Raw genomic sequence first — 18,754 nt, 5'->3', positions numbered from 1 at the left:
CACCAGATTCCTGACAGACAGGCAGCAGCTAGAGAGGCTTGGAAAACTCACATCCAACACCCGAACCATCAGCACTGGAGCTCCTCAGGGGTATGTGCTCTCCCCACTGCATTTCTCCCTTGACACAAATGACTGCACCTCTAAAGACCCCCTTGTCAACCTCATGAAGTATTCAGATGACACCACAGTCATCGGTCTCATCCAGGACAGTAAAAAGTTTGCTTACAGAAATAAGGATGTCAGACTTACAGACATCCTCTCTCTCAAGTATTATATAAATACATACATTTTTTTATTTATACAGTTGCATATACAGTAAATTATTCACAAATCTGTACATTAATCTTCTGTTCCTGATGCATAGCATATTATTATTATTATTCATTAAATTTTTATTTATTAATTTTTTTGAGATTGGTGGTTCACATGAAATGTTCTTTCTGTTCTCAATGTTTTCTGTTCTCATTACACTATAAATCAGTGTAATGAATGTTCAGTCGCAATGATTAGTCTAATTTTAAAAAGGCTGAATGCTCCCTGTCTTCCTTTGTGGTATTTTAGGAAAATACACTAGTCGCAGATATGTGGGGAAACTTTGTTCATTGTTTTGCATGCTCATGACATTTGAAATTTAAATAGCATGTAAAATAATAAGGCTGGCTATGATAATATTTCTAAAGCTTATGTATGAGCTCATCTTTTGATTATTATTATTTATTATTTTTTTTTGAATGGTTATGTGCCACCTATAAGAAAATCTCCTAATTCTGAATCTATTTGAATATGGTTAGACCTGTGGCCCAACCGACCAGACGTGGCCTCATTCAGCTCACCGAATAGAGCCATTTCCTCCCAACTATGCAGACACTAATGTAAAAAAAATAAAACAAAAAATAATAATAATCAATAAAGGGAGATTTTATTGTTAAATCTGATTTAATTAAATTAAAATTAGACATAAAGTGCAACTAAAATTGTTTGATAGGCATGACAGAACAAGAACAATAAATAAAGTTGTAATTAACATAAATATACAATAAACAACATATTGTAATGTATAAATAATATACTGTCAATAAATAAAAAATCACAAAGAAATAGTATTTCAAACCTTTTTCAGAAATTTTATGAAATAAAATATAATTATTAATATATAAATAATGTAAATAAATTAAAAATCTATCAAATGAAATTTGATTTAATTAAATGTTTGATGAATAAAAATGTAAATAAAATAAAAATGACAAATACATAAAATTATGATTAAGTATTTTAGATTTCATTATTAAATAATATATAAGTATTAATATATACATCCTGTAAATACATGTAAATAAGTAAATAAATTGGATAAATAAATAAATTGATAAAATAAAATATGGAAATTATGAAAATATTATTAAGCATTTTGAAAGCATTAAGTTTTTCTAGAATTTCATTAAATAATGGGGGAAATTATTTTTTCACCCATTTTTTTTAAAGAGTGAACAATGAAAGTCTGACTTCAGAGCAATGTGGGATCAATATGCGCGCACCCTGGCGTGCACGCATGTGTGCGGGAGCGTGCGTTCCATGCGCGCGCCGTGGAGGGGGGATTTATGTATGAAAAGAAACAGGAAACTCCACCGATCTCTTCGTCACTTTAACAGCAATAGGACAAGCGGAGCGTGAAACTGGGCCTTAATGACTCAATTTTCACGTTATTTTTAATCAACCATGGCCGTAAAGGCACTCGACTGATTACTGACAGCCTCCGTTTTTATTTTTTGTTAACATTAGAAACTTCAGCGCGTGGAAAACTCGAGTTTGAAGATCCTGCGCGTGTGTGAAAGAGTTGGGCGTGAGGCGTAGTCGGGTGGCTCCCTCATTTAAACCACTTGTGCATGAGATTTCTTTCTTCCGCGTATTATTTTTCAACTCATTTGACTTCGTAAATCGTTCGAAACTCCAGAAAGATGGGGTGCACCCTGAGCTCGGACGACAAGAGCGCCCAGGAGAGGAGTAAAATGATTGACAAAAACCTGCGGGATGATGGAGAGAAAGCGTCGCGAGAGGTCAAGCTGCTGCTGCTGGGTGAGTTAGCCGCTCCGCTAGTGAATAAGACCATTAAAGTTCACTTAACAGCACATATGAGAGACTTTAGAACTTGATATAATATTTAAATAATATATGAGTGGAAAATGAAGCAGTCAAGTGCATATTTATGGACGCTGGAAACTTTTCTGTCTGTAGTTATCGCGCTGGTGTCTCGGCTAGCATGAAGCTAATCAACTCGGTTCATTTTCACTCGAATCATTAAACACGGTTTTTAAAAGTTTAATTTACAGTTCTATGCAGTAGAGACGAGTTAATTGCGTTTGCGATTTCATTTGGTTGTTTTCGGTCTCAATTTTATTTATTTTTTTGGCCTTGACCTTTTCAAAGTAACGTTACCGGTTTGCATATTCGCCAAGTGGCCAGTTAACGTTAGACGTAAACGGCTCTCAGCTAATCCAGGCAACAAAAGACTAGTTTAATCCGATTTAATCTGAACCGCCTGATTAACGGAGATGGAGCTGATAGATTACCCTAAACCTCGTCCAATTATGATAAATAATCTTGTGCATATGGAGGGTCCTGCTGGGTGCTTGGAGTATAATGGATGCTGCATGGGTTTAAAGAGTGGTCTCAGTGGCTTTTCAAATTTCATGAGTTTATTTGAATGTATGATTTATTTGATTTGTTAATTAAATCGATTTTCCAACACATCACACAATATATATTATATAATATGCCTTATAGATTTATCTATTGGCAATAAAAACAATTAAGTGTGAAGTTTTACAATTTAATGAATGCAGTTGCAGATTATAAACAATATCTTTTAGTCAAGGTTTTAGTTTTTTTGTTACATGAAAGCATTCAACTTGTAAATTCATTGTGATTTCCATGTAGGCCACTTGTTTCTCAGTTACCGATTCCTGTTTTGCATGTTTCTTCTGTACTTTTCCAGTATTTGTGTGCAAGCATTTTTCAGGATATTGACTAATGAAGTCAAACTATTTATTTCCTTGGGATGATTAAAACATTTGTTTGCTTTTCTTGATTATCCATGGTGTGTGCAGCTTAAGCATGATATTTGTTTTACAGAACGTGTCACAAACTTGGTGACGTTTACATGCGGTTTCATTAATTTTGAAGAGCTGGAAAGTTTGGTGTGACCATTTCCCTTGCAAACAATAATGGTAAAAGTTTTGCTTGGATCTGGTCATTTAATATTCCTTTTTTTTTTTTGTGCAGACCATTTTCCTATTGGTCCCATCTTTTCTCACTGTGTAAATTGTTAAAGGACATAAAACCTGCCCTTATGCAATCAAAATTTAGGGAATTGACTTGTAATTATCTAGTTAACTGGATTCCCCCTATGTGCTGATTTATTATGCGCCCTCTGTGTGCTGCCGCCTTGGGTTTGTTTGCTTTTTGGCATTGCGGATCAACAGCATATGTCTCTATGCCTGCTGTAAAACAGGCTGGAGTTCCTGTTTAGACTATAGAGGGGACAAATGGTGGCTCCCAGGGTTGTTACTAAGAATAAATCAACTGCTGTGAAGAGAAAGTACCTTCATGGGTGGTTACTTAAAGGATTTTGTCACAAATGCTTCTCAAAATTTAATAATTCAGTGAAGATGAGCACATCTTCACAGTATAAAGCGTGTTGATCGTGCGTCTCGGGCAGTTGTTGTTGGTTGCATGGGAACCACAGAGCCAGTTCAAATTACAGCACCATAAACGCAGCCTCAGGAGACCAAACAAAAGGTGAAACCAGTGCTTTGGGAGTCAAGTTCAGTGTGTGGCATCAGAAACTTGGATTGATGTAGAATAAAGCAACCAAGCTTCAATATAATATCTAGTTCTTCCGATTAAGAATTTGAACCAACCCCTAACCCAAAATATTAAACTTCCAATGGCTAATATTGAAGGAGGGACTAGAATGTCATATATATTTGGGCTACTTTGGCTTGGGGGCTTTAAGAAACCACCCATGACACCCTAGCAACCACATAGCAACACCTTGGCGCTGTGGCAATGAGTTTAGCCCGCCGTCTCAAACTGTTTTCCAGCTTCGGTTTGAATTGATTTGGAATTTTTCTGAAGAGGCTGAAGTTTATGAAGTTTTTTCATTAAAATCCATCACATTTACAAACGGATGCATTTCATGCAGCACTTTTGAACGATTACTTTTTTGGCCGCAACATTTTGGTGCATCTTTGGAAAAGTGACAGCAGTCATGATGGTCATGTGGTCACATTCAGCAAAAAGTACATTCTCATTATGTCAATAATGTAGTGATTTGTGAAGTTCTCTGCACACAGTTGTTTGTCAGTGTAAAAAATTTGCATGAAAAACTTGAAATGTTTTGTCTTTGTTCAAAATTTTTCAATTTTCAAATCCAGGTTTTCAATTAAAGTGTATTGGATTTTGCCTGCAAAGTTCTTTGAACATTTTTGACAACTGGAACGGTTGAAAATCTGTCATGAACACTTTGATGTTTGCTTCCCAGGAAACAATTAATGCCACAAGCCTCTCATCAACTCATGTGGAGGTTTTGTGGGGGTCTCTGGGGTAAATGCAGTGCTCTTTGTGTTCAGTTTTCTTGCAGTAAGCATTAAATGTGTGTGAGGGATGCTGATGTGGCCTAATTGCTGTGTGTGTTCTTTGGGACTGAGAGAAATAGATGTCCCCCCTCAGGGATGTGCTCAACCACAACGGAGATGGTTAATTGAAACGTTCGCTCGGTGAGACTCTGTGAGTCTCATGGAAGGTGGAGAGCTGTATGGGAATATTGAGTTTTTTCCTGAATGTAGCTAAATCAGGTAGCCTTTTTCTGAAATGGCAAAATTTCAATTGTGAACACTAGGTCAATTAGGGATTTAAAAGGATTAAAAAAAACTTTCATTCCAGGGACCCCCAAATAAAAAGACTGCTATGTATTTTCGTGTATAGAAATCTCAATTTATACTGTATAAAAGATGAGTTTTATATATTTATTTTATTTTATTTTTTCTCCCTTAATTTTCTGTGTTCCCCTTTGTGCCCCTCGGGGTCACTGGACTTTTTCCAAAGGTTTCAGTACTTATTTTTGATGTCTGTCACCTTGAATCAAACCTGCGCTGACATACTTATCTAGACGTATAGCTAATTTGTTTACCAAAGCCTGTCTGTTATCCCATTACAGTGAAGTGATGTTTGATTAATCCATTAAGATTAACACCTACACACTCCCTTACATTACTACTGATTGTTAAAGGCTGTTGCTTTTATTCCTCTTGTTAACATACAGGGAAGTGTATATCCACATAATGAAACTAAAGTCTCAGTTTCGTAGAATGTTGGTTCGGGCCGTTTCACATGACATGAGTTTTCCCCCGCTTCCCTTTATTTATTTTTTTCTGTCACTTGTTTGCCGTCATATGAGTGGCAAGGATGCAACGTGACCGTATAATTACAAGTTCTAAGTTGATAAGGTCTTTTCCCCACCCAGTTATTACTTGTGGTGAAATCAAAGGAAGGGAAATAAAATGAACCTCCTGCTCAATCTGATACTAACAAGTACTTTTGCTGAGCTGGCAGAAGCCACAAATACTTGATCGTTCAGAGTCAGATCCTCATACTCTTTTATGGAGCAGGGAAGGTTCTGGAATGTTTGGGTGTGTGTCCATCTGGCTAACACATTCTTTCTTTCTCTCTTTCTTTTGCAGGGGCTGGTGAATCTGGAAAGAGTACAATTGTCAAACAGATGAAGTGAGTTTCAACCCCTATTATGTCATCCTAATATGTCATACTGGTTTCGTAATGTTTAGAAATCATGCAGGATGTAAGCAACAGCAGTGTTTATTTAAAATTAAATGTGAATTACGAAATCATTTGAGTATGGACATGACTTATTAAAGGACATCCCTCCATTTGTCAGGCTTTAATAACTTTTTTTTAAGGCATTAGAATTAAGCAACCGAGCAAATATAGTGATATATCTTAGCATTTAACATTTTTTGGCACAGCATGCAGCAGAATGTTCAGAATCATCAGGCCTATATTCACAATATACTTGCCAGGAGCTATTAGCTTTATTGCTTAAATTAATGGCATTGTCTTTTCTCCCACAGAATCATCCATGAAGCAGGCTACTCCGAGGAAGAGTGCAAACAGTTCAGAGCCGTGGTCTACAGCAACACTATCCAGTCCATCATCGCCATCATAAGGGCCATGGGCCGCCTGAAGATTGACTTTGCGGATCCTGGGCGGGCTGTAAGTGCTGCTGTTATAATGTAAAGTGGGGTTTAATGCAGGCCACTTATTTATGTAATGCTAAAGTATCAAAAGGAAACCAAGATGCATTGGATTGGCTGTTTGACAGGATGATGCAAGGCAGCTGTTTGTGCTGGCCGGCTCTGCAGATGAGGGATATATGACGAGCGAGCTGTCAGGAATCATCCTGCGGCTGTGGAAGGATGGTGGCGTTCAGGCTTGTTTCAGTCGCTCCAGAGAGTACCAGCTCAATGACTCTGCCTCATAGTGAGTGTCTTTTAGCTTTTTTTGCCATCTTTATTTCTTCCCTACACAGCCAGTTCCCACATAATGACTTTTACGCTCCCCACATATCCCACCTCCGTTTCCATTGTGGCTGCTGAACACGTCAATGTTTCATGTGCCGTGTGTGGACATTTCTTTTACATTGAGTTATAATTGAAGTTATTCCATCCATTATGGTCCATGATTCAAATATGCTTTATGCAAACTTTTCAAAAATGCAAATTTGTCCTGCATTCTCCAAGCATGCTGCAAACCCTTACCTTTTGCATACAACCTAGATGAATAAGATATATTCACAATAGACAATTATGACATCATAAGTAGATGTGTCTAGGAAAGCAAATTTAGAATGAATATATGCTGCTGTTCAGAAGTTTGGGGTTAGTAATATTATTTTAATTTTTTTTTTAAAAAAGAAGTCTAAATTTATTTGATCATAAAATCAGATAGAAGAGTGACGTTATGAAATCTAATTTAAAATATGTTTTGTAGTTTATTATTTTAAAATGTCATTTGTTTGCGGTGATGGTAAAGCTGAATTTTCAGCAGCATTACTCCAGCTTCCAGCCTCACATGATAATTCAGAAACGATTCTAATGATGATGATTTGCTGCTCAAGAAACATTTCTAATTATTATCAGTGTTGAACAGCTGTGCTGCTTAATTTGTTGAAACTGATACATTTTGTTTTTAAGATTCTTTGGAGATTAGAAAGCTCAATGGATCACCATTTAACCAAAAAAAAAAAAAGCTTTATATATCTGACATTTTTTTTTTTATTGTTGTATAAATCATATTCATTAGATTAATTAATTCCATTTAAAGTCTCCAAACCGAACTGATGAAAAATGCCCATTTTAAAACTGGTTTCCTGAACCTCTTCAAATAATTTCACCTTAAAGTCATGAAATGGATTTTGAATAACTTTATAATCGGCTGAACTCTGTATTTCCCTCTCTAGCTATTTGAATGACCTAGACAGAATATCCAGTTCTTCCTATGTCCCAACTCAGCAAGATGTCCTGAGGACCAGGGTGAAGACAACTGGAATTGTAGAGACCCACTTCACTTTCAAAGATCTTCACTTCAAGTGAGTTTTTTAATTGTAACTTCTAACACACCGAAAGTGATTAAATAAAATCCATATTTTTGAGCCACGCAGAACCTGAGAGTGTGAACTGCGTGCTGACTGTTTGATGTGTGTATGATTCATGTAGCCACTTTCAGTTTAGCCATCTGTTTATGCACTATTTTTATCATAGTGTTGGATAACCTTGTCTAATCAACTTCCTTTTATTCATATACATAAATATTAAACCATTATTTACCACAGTCTTGAGTAAATGTCATTGTGTTCAGTGTGACTCACCATCCACATCTCCTGTACTTTCAGAATGTTTGATGTGGGCGGCCAGAGATCTGAGAGGAAGAAATGGATCCACTGTTTTGAGGGAGTGACCGCCATCATCTTCTGCGTGTCTCTCAGTGACTATGACCTCGTCCTGGCTGAAGATGAGGAAATGGTGAGCGCTCATTGCTGACACTGAAAGAGATCTTGTCTATGTCTGTCATGAAACAGAAACTTTGCCTTTTAAGGTTCCTCCCAGACAGTGCTTTATTTCTCCTCTTTTAGAACCGAATGCATGAGAGCATGAAGCTGTTTGACAGCATCTGCAACAACAAGTGGTTCACGGATACTTCCATCATCCTGTTTCTCAACAAGAAGGATCTGTTTGACGACAAGATTAAAAAAAGCCCACTTACGATTTGTTTCCCTGAGTATACTGGTATGAACAGTTTAAAATTCTTGAAACAATTTTTTTTTTTTTTTATGTTCTATTTAAATTGTAATATTTTATAGTATTTTACAGCTAATTGCCAACAGGTATTTTAATTTGTTTTACTTGATATACTAAAATAATTAAAACTGAAATAAATATGAATAAACACTATGTAGACATAAACAAATACTACTATAAATGACAAAACAACACAATTGATAGCTTTAGAAATTTAAATGAAAACAAAAATGGATAAAAAAAAAAATATATATATATATATATATATATATATATATATATATATATATAAATATTATACTTATATAACATGCTGAAAATAGTATATATTATAGATCTATGTATCAGTATTATTTTAATATCTTTGAGATACTATTGATATTTGTTTAATACAGAAATAGTGTAGAAAGTAAACTATATTATAGAGAGTAGTAGTTTTGTTTAATGACAATATACTTAGTGTCTCAAGTTTATTTTTGTTATTTGTCCAAATTAATTATATGAAACTCTATACAAGGATCCAGCACGTATGAGGACGCAGCCGCTTACATTCAGTGTCAGTTTGAGGACCTGAATAAGAAGAAAGACACCAAGGAGATCTACTCCCACTTCACCTGCGCCACCGACACCAAGAACGTGCAGTTCGTCTTCGATGCAGTCACTGACGTCATCATCAAAAACAACCTTAAGGACTGTGGGCTCTTCTAAAACAACCATCTCACTGGTGAGCACGAGCACACCAGCTTCATTCTGAATCAATGAATTGATGTGATTTTGGAAAAACTGTTTATTTATCTATTGAATGTTCACTTTCACAGGGTGACTGCGAGTGGCCTGATGTGAGATCTTTGGGAGAACTAGAACAGGAGGAAGGTCAACCATGAACCTGAATGTTGAATGCATTACTTAACTGTATATTTATGTTCTCCAAACATTTTAAGGTTTTTTTTGTTTTTGCATTTTAGGGGGGGGGAAGGATCATTTTGTGTAAAATATTTGTACAACTGTATTTGTTGCTGATGTTTTTCACCATTTTTAGACGTTGATTTACAGGCCCTTTTTTAAGGGTGTTTTTCATTCAAAGGGATTCTGGGAACATTATTTAGTCTCTTTTTGTCTTTAAGGTCATGTACCTTGCAGTTAATTTTGCAGTGCTTTCTCACTCCCACTTCAGCGAAGTTAATTAAGAGCCAGCTGATATATATCCACACGGCTTTAATCTGTTCAGTAGTAGTCTAGACTATGAAAGATGGATATTGAGACCAAACACCTGTGGTTGATCTCAGAGCTGTGAATTCAGTGGGAAAAAAATCCAAGCATGTCTGAACCTCCTTACAGGGTCAGAATAGTTCTGAAAAACCTTGTGCTGATTTGAGCGCAGCCGTCATTACCAGCCTTGTCAGATTTGCCTGTGATTGGAATGATGGAAAAACTGTGGTGAGCCTGAAATTTGCTGATGAATTGGTTCATCTGCACCTGTTTTGATGGAGAACTCGACAAAAGGTCAACATTTTGCATTATAATAGGCATTTTTGTATTGATCAAAGGTAACCATTTTTGAATCCATTAAAAGGGACCAAAGAATTTCTCTTTATAATTTCTAGAACAATTTTTGCACATACCCATGCATGTTAAATAACGCATGATTTGACAACCCGTACAATGTAATGTCGCAGAGACGCCCTCAGTAGGAGTCTTCTCTATTAGTAACATTGTCAATTAAACTGGTTTAAAATTTCACATCCCTTAAATGTAGGTTCTCATTGGATGGGGACATATGTTGACTAATATTCGCTATTTTGCTAATAAAAATGCTGTTAAAATAACAGCATCCTGAAATAAGAATCTCAAGCGTTTTTTCTTTCACTTTTTGAGCAAATAGTCCTAATGTTCTTTAAATAGCAACCTTCACCCTCATATGCGCAGTGTTTTTGCTTTCAATAGTGTTTTTAATTGTATGTGATGTCCGTAAATCAATATTTCCTCCACAGAAATAGCTGTAAGAGCTCTTGCTTCACACAGCATTGCTGAAAGCATGGATACTCACTGCACTCTTGTGGCTATGACAGGTCAAGTCAGAAATGATTCCCATTGGCAGCGTCATTTTATTTGGCATTATGGGAGGTAAATTATTTGGACGACTTTAGGTTACACTTAAGAACAAATGGGAATTTAGTGAAAATATTTGATTGAATTTAGTTTTGTACTGATAAATTTATTTATCTATGGATTCTTTTTCTACAGATTCACCCAGCTGGAGAATCTGTAGGAAGCAGAAAAACAAAACCATTTAATTGAATTGCAGAAGCAACATTTTCAAATACAAAAAAAAAAATCTGTTAATTGAAAAACATTTTATATATATATATATATATATATATATATATATTATATATTAGTAAAACTTTGTGTTAGTAATTGTGTGTAATATAATTGTGTGTTTACAGTGCTCATAAGTTTACATATTCCTTGAAGAATATGCAAAATGCTAATACTTTTCACAAAATAATTTTTTTTTTTTTTTTTTTTTTTTAAGTACTGTCTTGAATAAGCTATTTCATGTAACGGATGTTTATATTTACTTCACGACAAAATAATAACTGAATTTGTAAAAATGAGCCCATTCAAAATGTACATACCCTTGATTCTTAATGCAGTGTGTCATTTCCTGGATGATCCACGAATGTTTTTATGTTTTGTGTCCGTTGTTCATGAGTCCCTTGTTTCTGGCAAATGTACACCTCATCATCCTGTTCATAAGTTTACTCTTAATGCATCGTGTTTCCTCCTGGAGCATCAGTGAATGTTTTCACCATTTCTAATTCTGTATGAGTCTCTCTATTGTCCTCCGTTTGAAAAGATGGATCTCAAAGTCATACAGTCACTGCTGGAAAACGGTCAAATATGCTGGAAAACCAATGAATGTCCTGGAGCGGGAGGATCTTTCTGAAGAACAGCATGTAGTTGAACTGCTCAAGAGAAACAAGGGACTCATGAACAACCAACACAAAACAAAAACAGCCGTGGATCATCCAGGAAATGACGCACAGTGTTCACGGGGTCATTTTTATATATTCGGTTATTATTTTGTCTTGTGGATTATATTAAAACATCTGTTACGTGAAATAGCTTATTCAAGACACTATTAAATAAAAAATAACATGAAGTTTTCATGATCACCCTTATTTTGTGAAAATTATTAAGATTTTGCGTATTCTTCAAGGAATATGTAAACTTATGAGCACAACTTTATATAAATATTAATAATAATTATCTCATGGATGACTTCAAGTGTAATAAGCAGGCTAAAATTTTATTAAATTAAATTCTTTGCACTACATCTGGATTCACATTTTGTGACACCCTCCAAAAAAAGTGTGAAACCACACATTACCATTAGATCATCCACATGTCCATGTGGCCTTTTTAGGGTAAGATTTGGATTTAAATGGAAGTGATTTGACTAATCACTCAGGCCCCAGGGAGATCAAACTGACAACTACTAAAGTGGAAGGTAAAATGAAAGAGATTGAAAACCTGATCAAAAGAATCCATACTTCACTACACCGGACCTCCAATATCCCGATCACACAGCATCAGGGCTTTGGAACAGCTCTGTGTGTTTGATCAACCAGATGACACGTCTTCACTTAGCTGTAGTGCTGCAAATAACACATCATTTAAAAGGCCTGTGAGACATTACAGATGAGCCTGACTATTTTTGCAACTTTAATCCACTCTCTGTGTGCTTTGTAGTTGGGTGTAATTATTGTTCACATACGCTGCATATGCCAAGACACAATAGCTTTTAGGATCGATTTATGGGCATTTATATATTGCTGAATAACAAGGTGTCTTGTGTGGTAGTAATATTATTTAATGGATTTGAAGTAACGATGTAAATTGAAAATATATATTTTTTTTTTATCTTACATCCTGGCTGTAAAATATACCCATAAATCTGCTATAGATAAGTCTAGCAATAAATATAGACCTTTTTATGGTTGGATAGAAAAGCTGTGTAATCATAAAACAATATTGGACTGATAACACTATCCACTTTAATCTGCATGATCTAATTATGATAAATGCTCCTACATCTCATCTCATCTTTTTTTGTATTTTTTATTGTTTTTACTGATTGATTTTTTTTAAATAACAATGAGTGATCATACTAACATAAATTAGGTTGAATTGGGAGCTGGATATATGGGATTGTGGGTTTTAAATAATTTATCTTTATTACATAACCTTTCATTACATCTCAGTCCCCTTAGAATTATATCAAACGTAATTGCAGTTACTTCGCAAAGCTGTTCATTTATTAAGAAATGTCCTTTTAAATGTCATTAAAAAGATGTCATTGTGAAATAGTGGAGGTTTGTATCAGTGGCTGTATAGCGAGCTTCCTCCCTAGAAAATATTTTGGGTGCCTAGGCAGAAATCTCATAGGTTTTAAGACTCTCATTTTATTCACTGTATGTTTAAAATAACCCTGATTCTTTAATTCCCAGTCGTTGGGAGGGGAATTGAGAGTCGATTCTTCAAATTTGACATGTCCGTGACATAAATTGGGCTGCGTTCCTGTAGCAGTCAATGCTTAATTCATCCAAATAACTCAAAAGTTTTCTATAGTGAATATACTGAATATATTTTTCCCTTCCAGGCTCATACTCGTGATTTAAACAATTTTGAGCGTGGCATGGTTGTTGGTGGCAGACGGGCCAATCTGAGTATTTCACAATCTGCTCAATTACTGGGATTTTCACGCACAAACATTTCAAGGGTTTACAAAGAATGGTGTGAAAAGGGAAAAACATCCAGTATGCGGCAGTCCTGTGGGTGAAAATGGCTTGTTGATGCTAGAGGTCAGAGGAGAATGGGCCGACTGATTCAAGCTGATAGAAGAGCAACTTTGACTGAAATAACCACTCGTTACAACCGCAGTAAGCCACAACACGCACAGCCTTGAGGCAGAAGGGCTACAACAGCAGAAGACCCCACCGGGTACCACTCATCTCCACTACAAATAGGAAAAAGAGGCTACAATTTGTACGAGCTCACCAAAATTGGACAGTTCAAGACTGGAAAAATGTTTCATGGTCTGATGAGTCTGGATTTCTGTTGAGACATTCAGATGGTAGAGTCAGAATTTGGCGTAAACAGAATGAGAACATGGATCCATCATGCCTTGTTACCACTGTGCAGGCTGGTGGTGGTGGTGATATGGTGTGGGGGATGTTTTCTTGGCACACTTTAAATGCCACGGCCTACCTGAGCACTGTTTCTGACCATGTCCATCCCTTTATGACCACCATGTACCCATCCTCTGATGGCTACTTCCAGCAGGATAATGGACCATGTCACAAAGCTCGAATCATTTCAGATTGGTTTCTTGAACATGACAATAAGTTCACTTTACTAAACTGGCCCCCACAGTCACAGTTCACAACCCAATAGAGCTTCTTTGGGATGTGGTGGAACGGGAGCTTCGTGCCCTGGATGTGCATCCCATAAATCTCCATCAATCGCAAGATGCTATCCTATCAATATGGGCCAACATTTCTAAAGAATGCTTTCAGCATCTTGTTGAATCAATGCCACGTAGAATTAAGGCAGTTCTGAAGGCGAAAGGGGGTCAAACACAGTATTAGTACGGTGTTCCTAATAATCCTTTAGGTGAGTGTAATTAAAAAAGACACCTGACGAAAAACTTGACAAATTTCTGGGCTTATATAAGGAAATAACCAAGGGAACATAAATGTTATAATAGATAAATGAAATGTGCACTTTTTTTTTTTTTACATGATTCCTAATTATTTATATTCACGATTTCTAATATTTGTACCTTTCCTATTGGGTACGGCGTAAACGTGCGTATCACGTTATTATTATAATTATTTTACTTATTTATTTATTTATTAAAAATAGTTTATACTTAATTTATATATATATATATATATATATATATATATATATATATATATATATATATATATATATATATATATATATATATATATATATAAAAGGGATCATATTTGCTATATTTTCTTATGAATTGAGACATCTGGCTTAATTCACATCCACGAATCGACCGATAAACTTGGAAATCAAAATCCTGCAATAAAACATCATGGGGAAAAAAAAATCACACATAAGACCAAATTCTTTTTTGAACGTTTTTCTTATAAATATATCTGCCTTGATTCAAATCTTGGATTCAACTCAATCGATTCCATAAACTTGGTAATCAAAAACACCATAAACATTCAGTTTGAACCAGCTTTGTTTGCGCATCTTCCTCCCCTTTTCGTCCACGGCTCACTTTTACATGAAGCCCGTTTTGAGGAATGCACGCTCGTCTTGCACAAGCATTCCTGCCTCCTCCTAGACATCACATCCGGGTCACTCGGCAGTCAGCGTGTAAGCGAGCGTGCTCCTCCATACAGTTGCGTACTGCTGCTGCAGCTCTCAGCGCAACTCCACTGCGTGCAACATGGACACTACGAGCAGCGGCCAGCGGCGAAGGATCTGAGCGCGCCTCGGGACTCGCGATACGCCACACCGGGGCAGGGATGAGGTACCATCCAGCAGCCGCACACTGGTAGGCGAGTCATCAGTTGTCAGCGATGTCAAAGAGTCTGAAAAAGAAGAACCACTGGACGAACAAAGTCCACGAAGCGGTGCTCACCAGGAATAAGGAGGGTGAGCTAGGGTTCGACCTGAAAGGGGGCGCCGAGAACGGCAATTTCCCTTATTTTGGGGAGGTGAAGCAGGGTAAAGTGGCCATCCAGAGCGGCAAGCTGTCCCAGGACGAGCTGCTCTTGGAGGTCAACGATACACCGGTGGCGGGGCTCACCACCAGGGATGTGCTGGCCGTGATCAAGCACTGCAAAGACCCGTTCCGGCTGAAGTGCGTAAAGCAAGGTGAGGATAAACATCATCGCGCCGCCGTCTCTACGTGTGAACGAGCGTGCGAGCGACCCCTCCGCTGTCTGGGGCTGCTGTCTGCACATTATTCCCGCAGAAATCCTGTTTACACACAAAGGTGCATTTCAGACCCCGCGCGTGATTGGTGCGGTTATCGATTGAAGCCGCGAACGTTCCGTCGTCGCTCGTGGCAACAGAAGTTACAATGAGGCGGATTGTCACATAAACATGCGAATGAAATTTGAGCTTTGTTTGGATTCCAAAGACGTGGTATCATGCGCGAGGGAGCGGGGGCTGTTTTGCCCCGCGGGTCCGCCATGGGCGAACTGGGCGAATATTTGAAAGCAATTTCATTGATCTCCTAAATTGCAGGATGGCTGTGGCAAGCCGTTTTATCATTTATTCTTTAGCACCAATAGCTATTAGCCCCTTTCACACATACAGTATTAACTAGTAAATTACCGTTAAGAGATCATGTGTGAACAGGAGCTTTTCAAAAATGAGATGAGAAAATGAGAAGTTGTAAAATTACAAGTAAATTACCGGTAATGTGCTCTTTGTGAGTGCAGAACAAGATTACCAGTATGAGCACATACACAAGTTCAGAATGAGCTGATGTAAGACGTCTGCTCTTGGCCAATAATTTTGTTTACTGTTTGGAAGTTGTCTATTATTATGTCTCTGGGCCAAAAGCGCTGCATCAATGTGAAGGTTTGACACAAAAATGAAAACATCAACAAAAACATTGACCCTGTATACCCCTCCATTTTTACAAACACAACATTGGGATGATGATGTCACACTATTTATGGTGTTTTGAAATTGATATGTGAATGGTGCTTTGCTGGAAATAAGACGTAACTCATTGCCTGTGTGAACCGCACATTTTTGTAATTGTGTTTGTATGTAAAGTCGTTCCAGTAGTTTTAAAGCAATTTACTGTTATTACTGCAGTGTGAACATGTCTGAAAGGGCCTATTGTTGCTAGTATTTATTTCAATAATATTCATTAACAATATTTTACTAGTACTTGGTCTTGTAATGACTAGTATGTAATCCTATGTTTACTAGAATTATTTCAATTTCAGTAGAAACTATTCATCAGATACTAATCCAGTAATTTCTCATATTTGTTCGGCAGCCACTATCACTGTAGTTACAATTAACTAGTTCACTATCACTAATCCTTAGCACTAACCAGTAGGGCTGCACGATGTGTCGTTTAAGCATCGATATCGCGATGTACGAATCCACGATAGTCACATCGCAGGATGTGCGATGTAGGCTGCAGTAGTTGATCCGTTATTCATTAACTGTACGGGCCAGCTGCTCCCAAGCCCTTGACGAATGTGATTCGCGGAGAGCGCGAGAGAGAGCGCGCGCAAATGAGAGAGAGAGCGCTTCAAACAACACGAGCGCTGTCTTGCTCTCTCTCCCTCGTGCATATTAATCAATTGACATGATGGTGTCGGTTTAAATCATTTAAAATGAGAATGTAAATCTGCTCACCCCATTTCTGTTTGTAAGAAAAAATTTGATTAGATTTCATATCGCAATATATATCGCAGAAAAATAAAATATCGCTATGTCATTTTTTCCCAATATCGTGCAGCCCTTCTAACCGGTACACATTAAGTTACTTGTACTTATATTGGTATTATACCTTATCAGTATTTTACTAGTGCTGTTTTTTTATTTTATTTTTTAAGAGATAACTCTAATTTAATTCAGTGTTTATTAGTATCACAATACATTGTAGTACTTATTCTTTTGCTACTAGTCATTATCACTACAGTGACGATTAACTTTTCTATTTTCACTGGTAACACTTTTCACATTTTTGCCATTGAATTCTTTGCTGAGCTCTGGTTCTGATATCAAACTAGTATTCACTTCTAACACGTATGATTTGTTGCTGAAGCCTATTCTAGTTTTACTAGTAATTCATTTGGTATTAGAGCTTATTCTATCTTATTAAATAAAGTACTAGTTCTTGTATCATCATATATTCAAGTTTTCCTAGTAATATTTAGGGTTATTGTTAATTTAAAACATTTTTGTTAATTGAAACAAAGCTGAAATAAAATACAATATAAATATTAAATGAAAAACATAAACAAAATAAAAATTAGAAATGGTGCGTTGACAGCTAGCTGAAATAAGTTTAATCGATAAAAGATTATGAACTGGAAATTACTAAAAGCAAAATAAAAATAAACGAAACCTAAATAGTAGTAGCAATTTAATAGAAATTATGATGGTTTTGGTTGCTACTAGTAACATTATACCATCAGATTTTCATTAAACTACAAAGTAGTCTTCAAGCAACTTTAAGATTATAGTGTTTCATAAATACATACTAGTAAAGCTATATATACTAAGTAACTACTAGGATATTGGAAAAGATGCTAGTGTTTGTTGGAATCATACTAGTAGTGTTGAGGAATTAATGTTAAAATGGCTTGCCATAAGGTGGCAGCTCTTAAAAACAATGGATTTCAGTGGTGAAGAGAAGATGGGAAGTGCCCATGTGAATGGGAGGAGTGATGTTATCTCTCACTCAGATGTTAACTCATAGTGATGGGATTTGAGGACGTGCAGCTGTCTTCAGGTCTACAGTGTTGAGATTTCAACAATGCGTATAGTACATTTGCAGTGTTTTTCGTCCTTGTGTTCAGCAAACTTCTGCCCCGGGCCAGCACTTTGGAAAACATCCCCATCTCCCAAGTGAAAGCAAAAAATATCTTGATGCAGGCAAAGGTTGTGTCTAGGGAGATCCAGATCAGTGGACTGAGTAAATATTGACTGGCTGCTGAAGATCAGGGTTTGGGGAACTTGTACGACAGGCTTTATAGTGTACTTGTAGTGTAAAATGGTGTAAGAACACAGAGGCTAGCATAATAATTTCATTTCAGTGATTGAAATCTGGTAGAGTAGATAATTTGAATGCAAGGATGGACTGCTGTTAGGAAGAACATTGATTTTTTTTCATGGTATATCTGTCGATTTTTAGGTCAGTTGTTGAAACCCTGACTAATATACATTGTAAATTTCAGAATTTGGGATTAAAACCCCACTCTTAGTGATAATTTTCAAAATTCGTATATATCATATCATTTTTTTATTTAATTTTTTCATAATATCTTCATATCTTATTTAGTGTTTCACTAAAGAAATAAACTTGAAACGGTGAATAAATTATGTTGTTCCAGATCTGGAACACAAAAGAAGAAATTATTTTGCGGAAACTAACAGTTTTTGTTCAAACAATGAAAGCCACTGGGTTTCAAAACAACACACAGAATCTCTCTGACTTTCACTGTATAGACAAAATAATAATAATTAGGGCCAGGACTTTAACGCGTTAATTGAGATTAATTAATTACACAAAAAATAACGCATTAACTAAGATTAATTAATTACAGAAAAAAAATTCCCGCATTTTTAATAAC

At 36.4% G+C, this 18,754-nt stretch overlaps 2 protein-coding genes across 5 annotated transcripts in view; both read left to right on the top strand.

Annotated features, from left to right (window-relative positions):
- The first annotated feature begins 1,590 nt into the window (after positions 1-1,590).
- On the top strand, positions 1,591-10,214 carry LOC127947216 (guanine nucleotide-binding protein G(i) subunit alpha-1). The gene is made up of 9 exons (XM_052544200.1): positions 1,591-2,073; positions 5,739-5,781; positions 6,144-6,285; positions 6,395-6,552; positions 7,532-7,660; positions 7,964-8,093; positions 8,204-8,357; positions 8,887-9,093; positions 9,188-10,214. Exons 1-8 carry the CDS (start codon positions 1,956-1,958, stop codon positions 9,075-9,077), a joined length of 1,065 nt encoding a protein of 354 aa, XP_052400160.1. The 5' UTR covers positions 1,591-1,955; the 3' UTR covers positions 9,078-9,093; positions 9,188-10,214.
- Positions 10,215-14,764: 4,550 nt separating this feature from the next.
- Positions 14,765-18,754, top strand: part of LOC127946992 (membrane-associated guanylate kinase, WW and PDZ domain-containing protein 2-like) — an 87,906-nt gene continuing 83,916 nt past the window's right edge. For all 4 annotated transcript variants that reach the window (XM_052543860.1, XM_052543862.1, XM_052543859.1 and 1 more), the window contains exon 1: positions 14,765-15,299. In XM_052543860.1, coding sequence (XP_052399820.1) covers positions 15,002-15,299 — 298 coding nt within the window. In that variant the 5' untranslated portion in view covers positions 14,765-15,001. The remainder of the gene's footprint in view (positions 15,300-18,754) is intronic.

The sequence above is a fragment of the Carassius gibelio genome, chromosome A25 (assembly GCF_023724105.1).
Source record: "Carassius gibelio isolate Cgi1373 ecotype wild population from Czech Republic chromosome A25, carGib1.2-hapl.c, whole genome shotgun sequence".
Classification (NCBI taxonomy): domain Eukaryota; kingdom Metazoa; phylum Chordata; class Actinopteri; order Cypriniformes; family Cyprinidae; genus Carassius; species Carassius gibelio.
The sequence above is the reverse complement of the archived record's forward strand: the minus strand, read 5'-3'. Positions and strand labels throughout refer to the sequence as shown.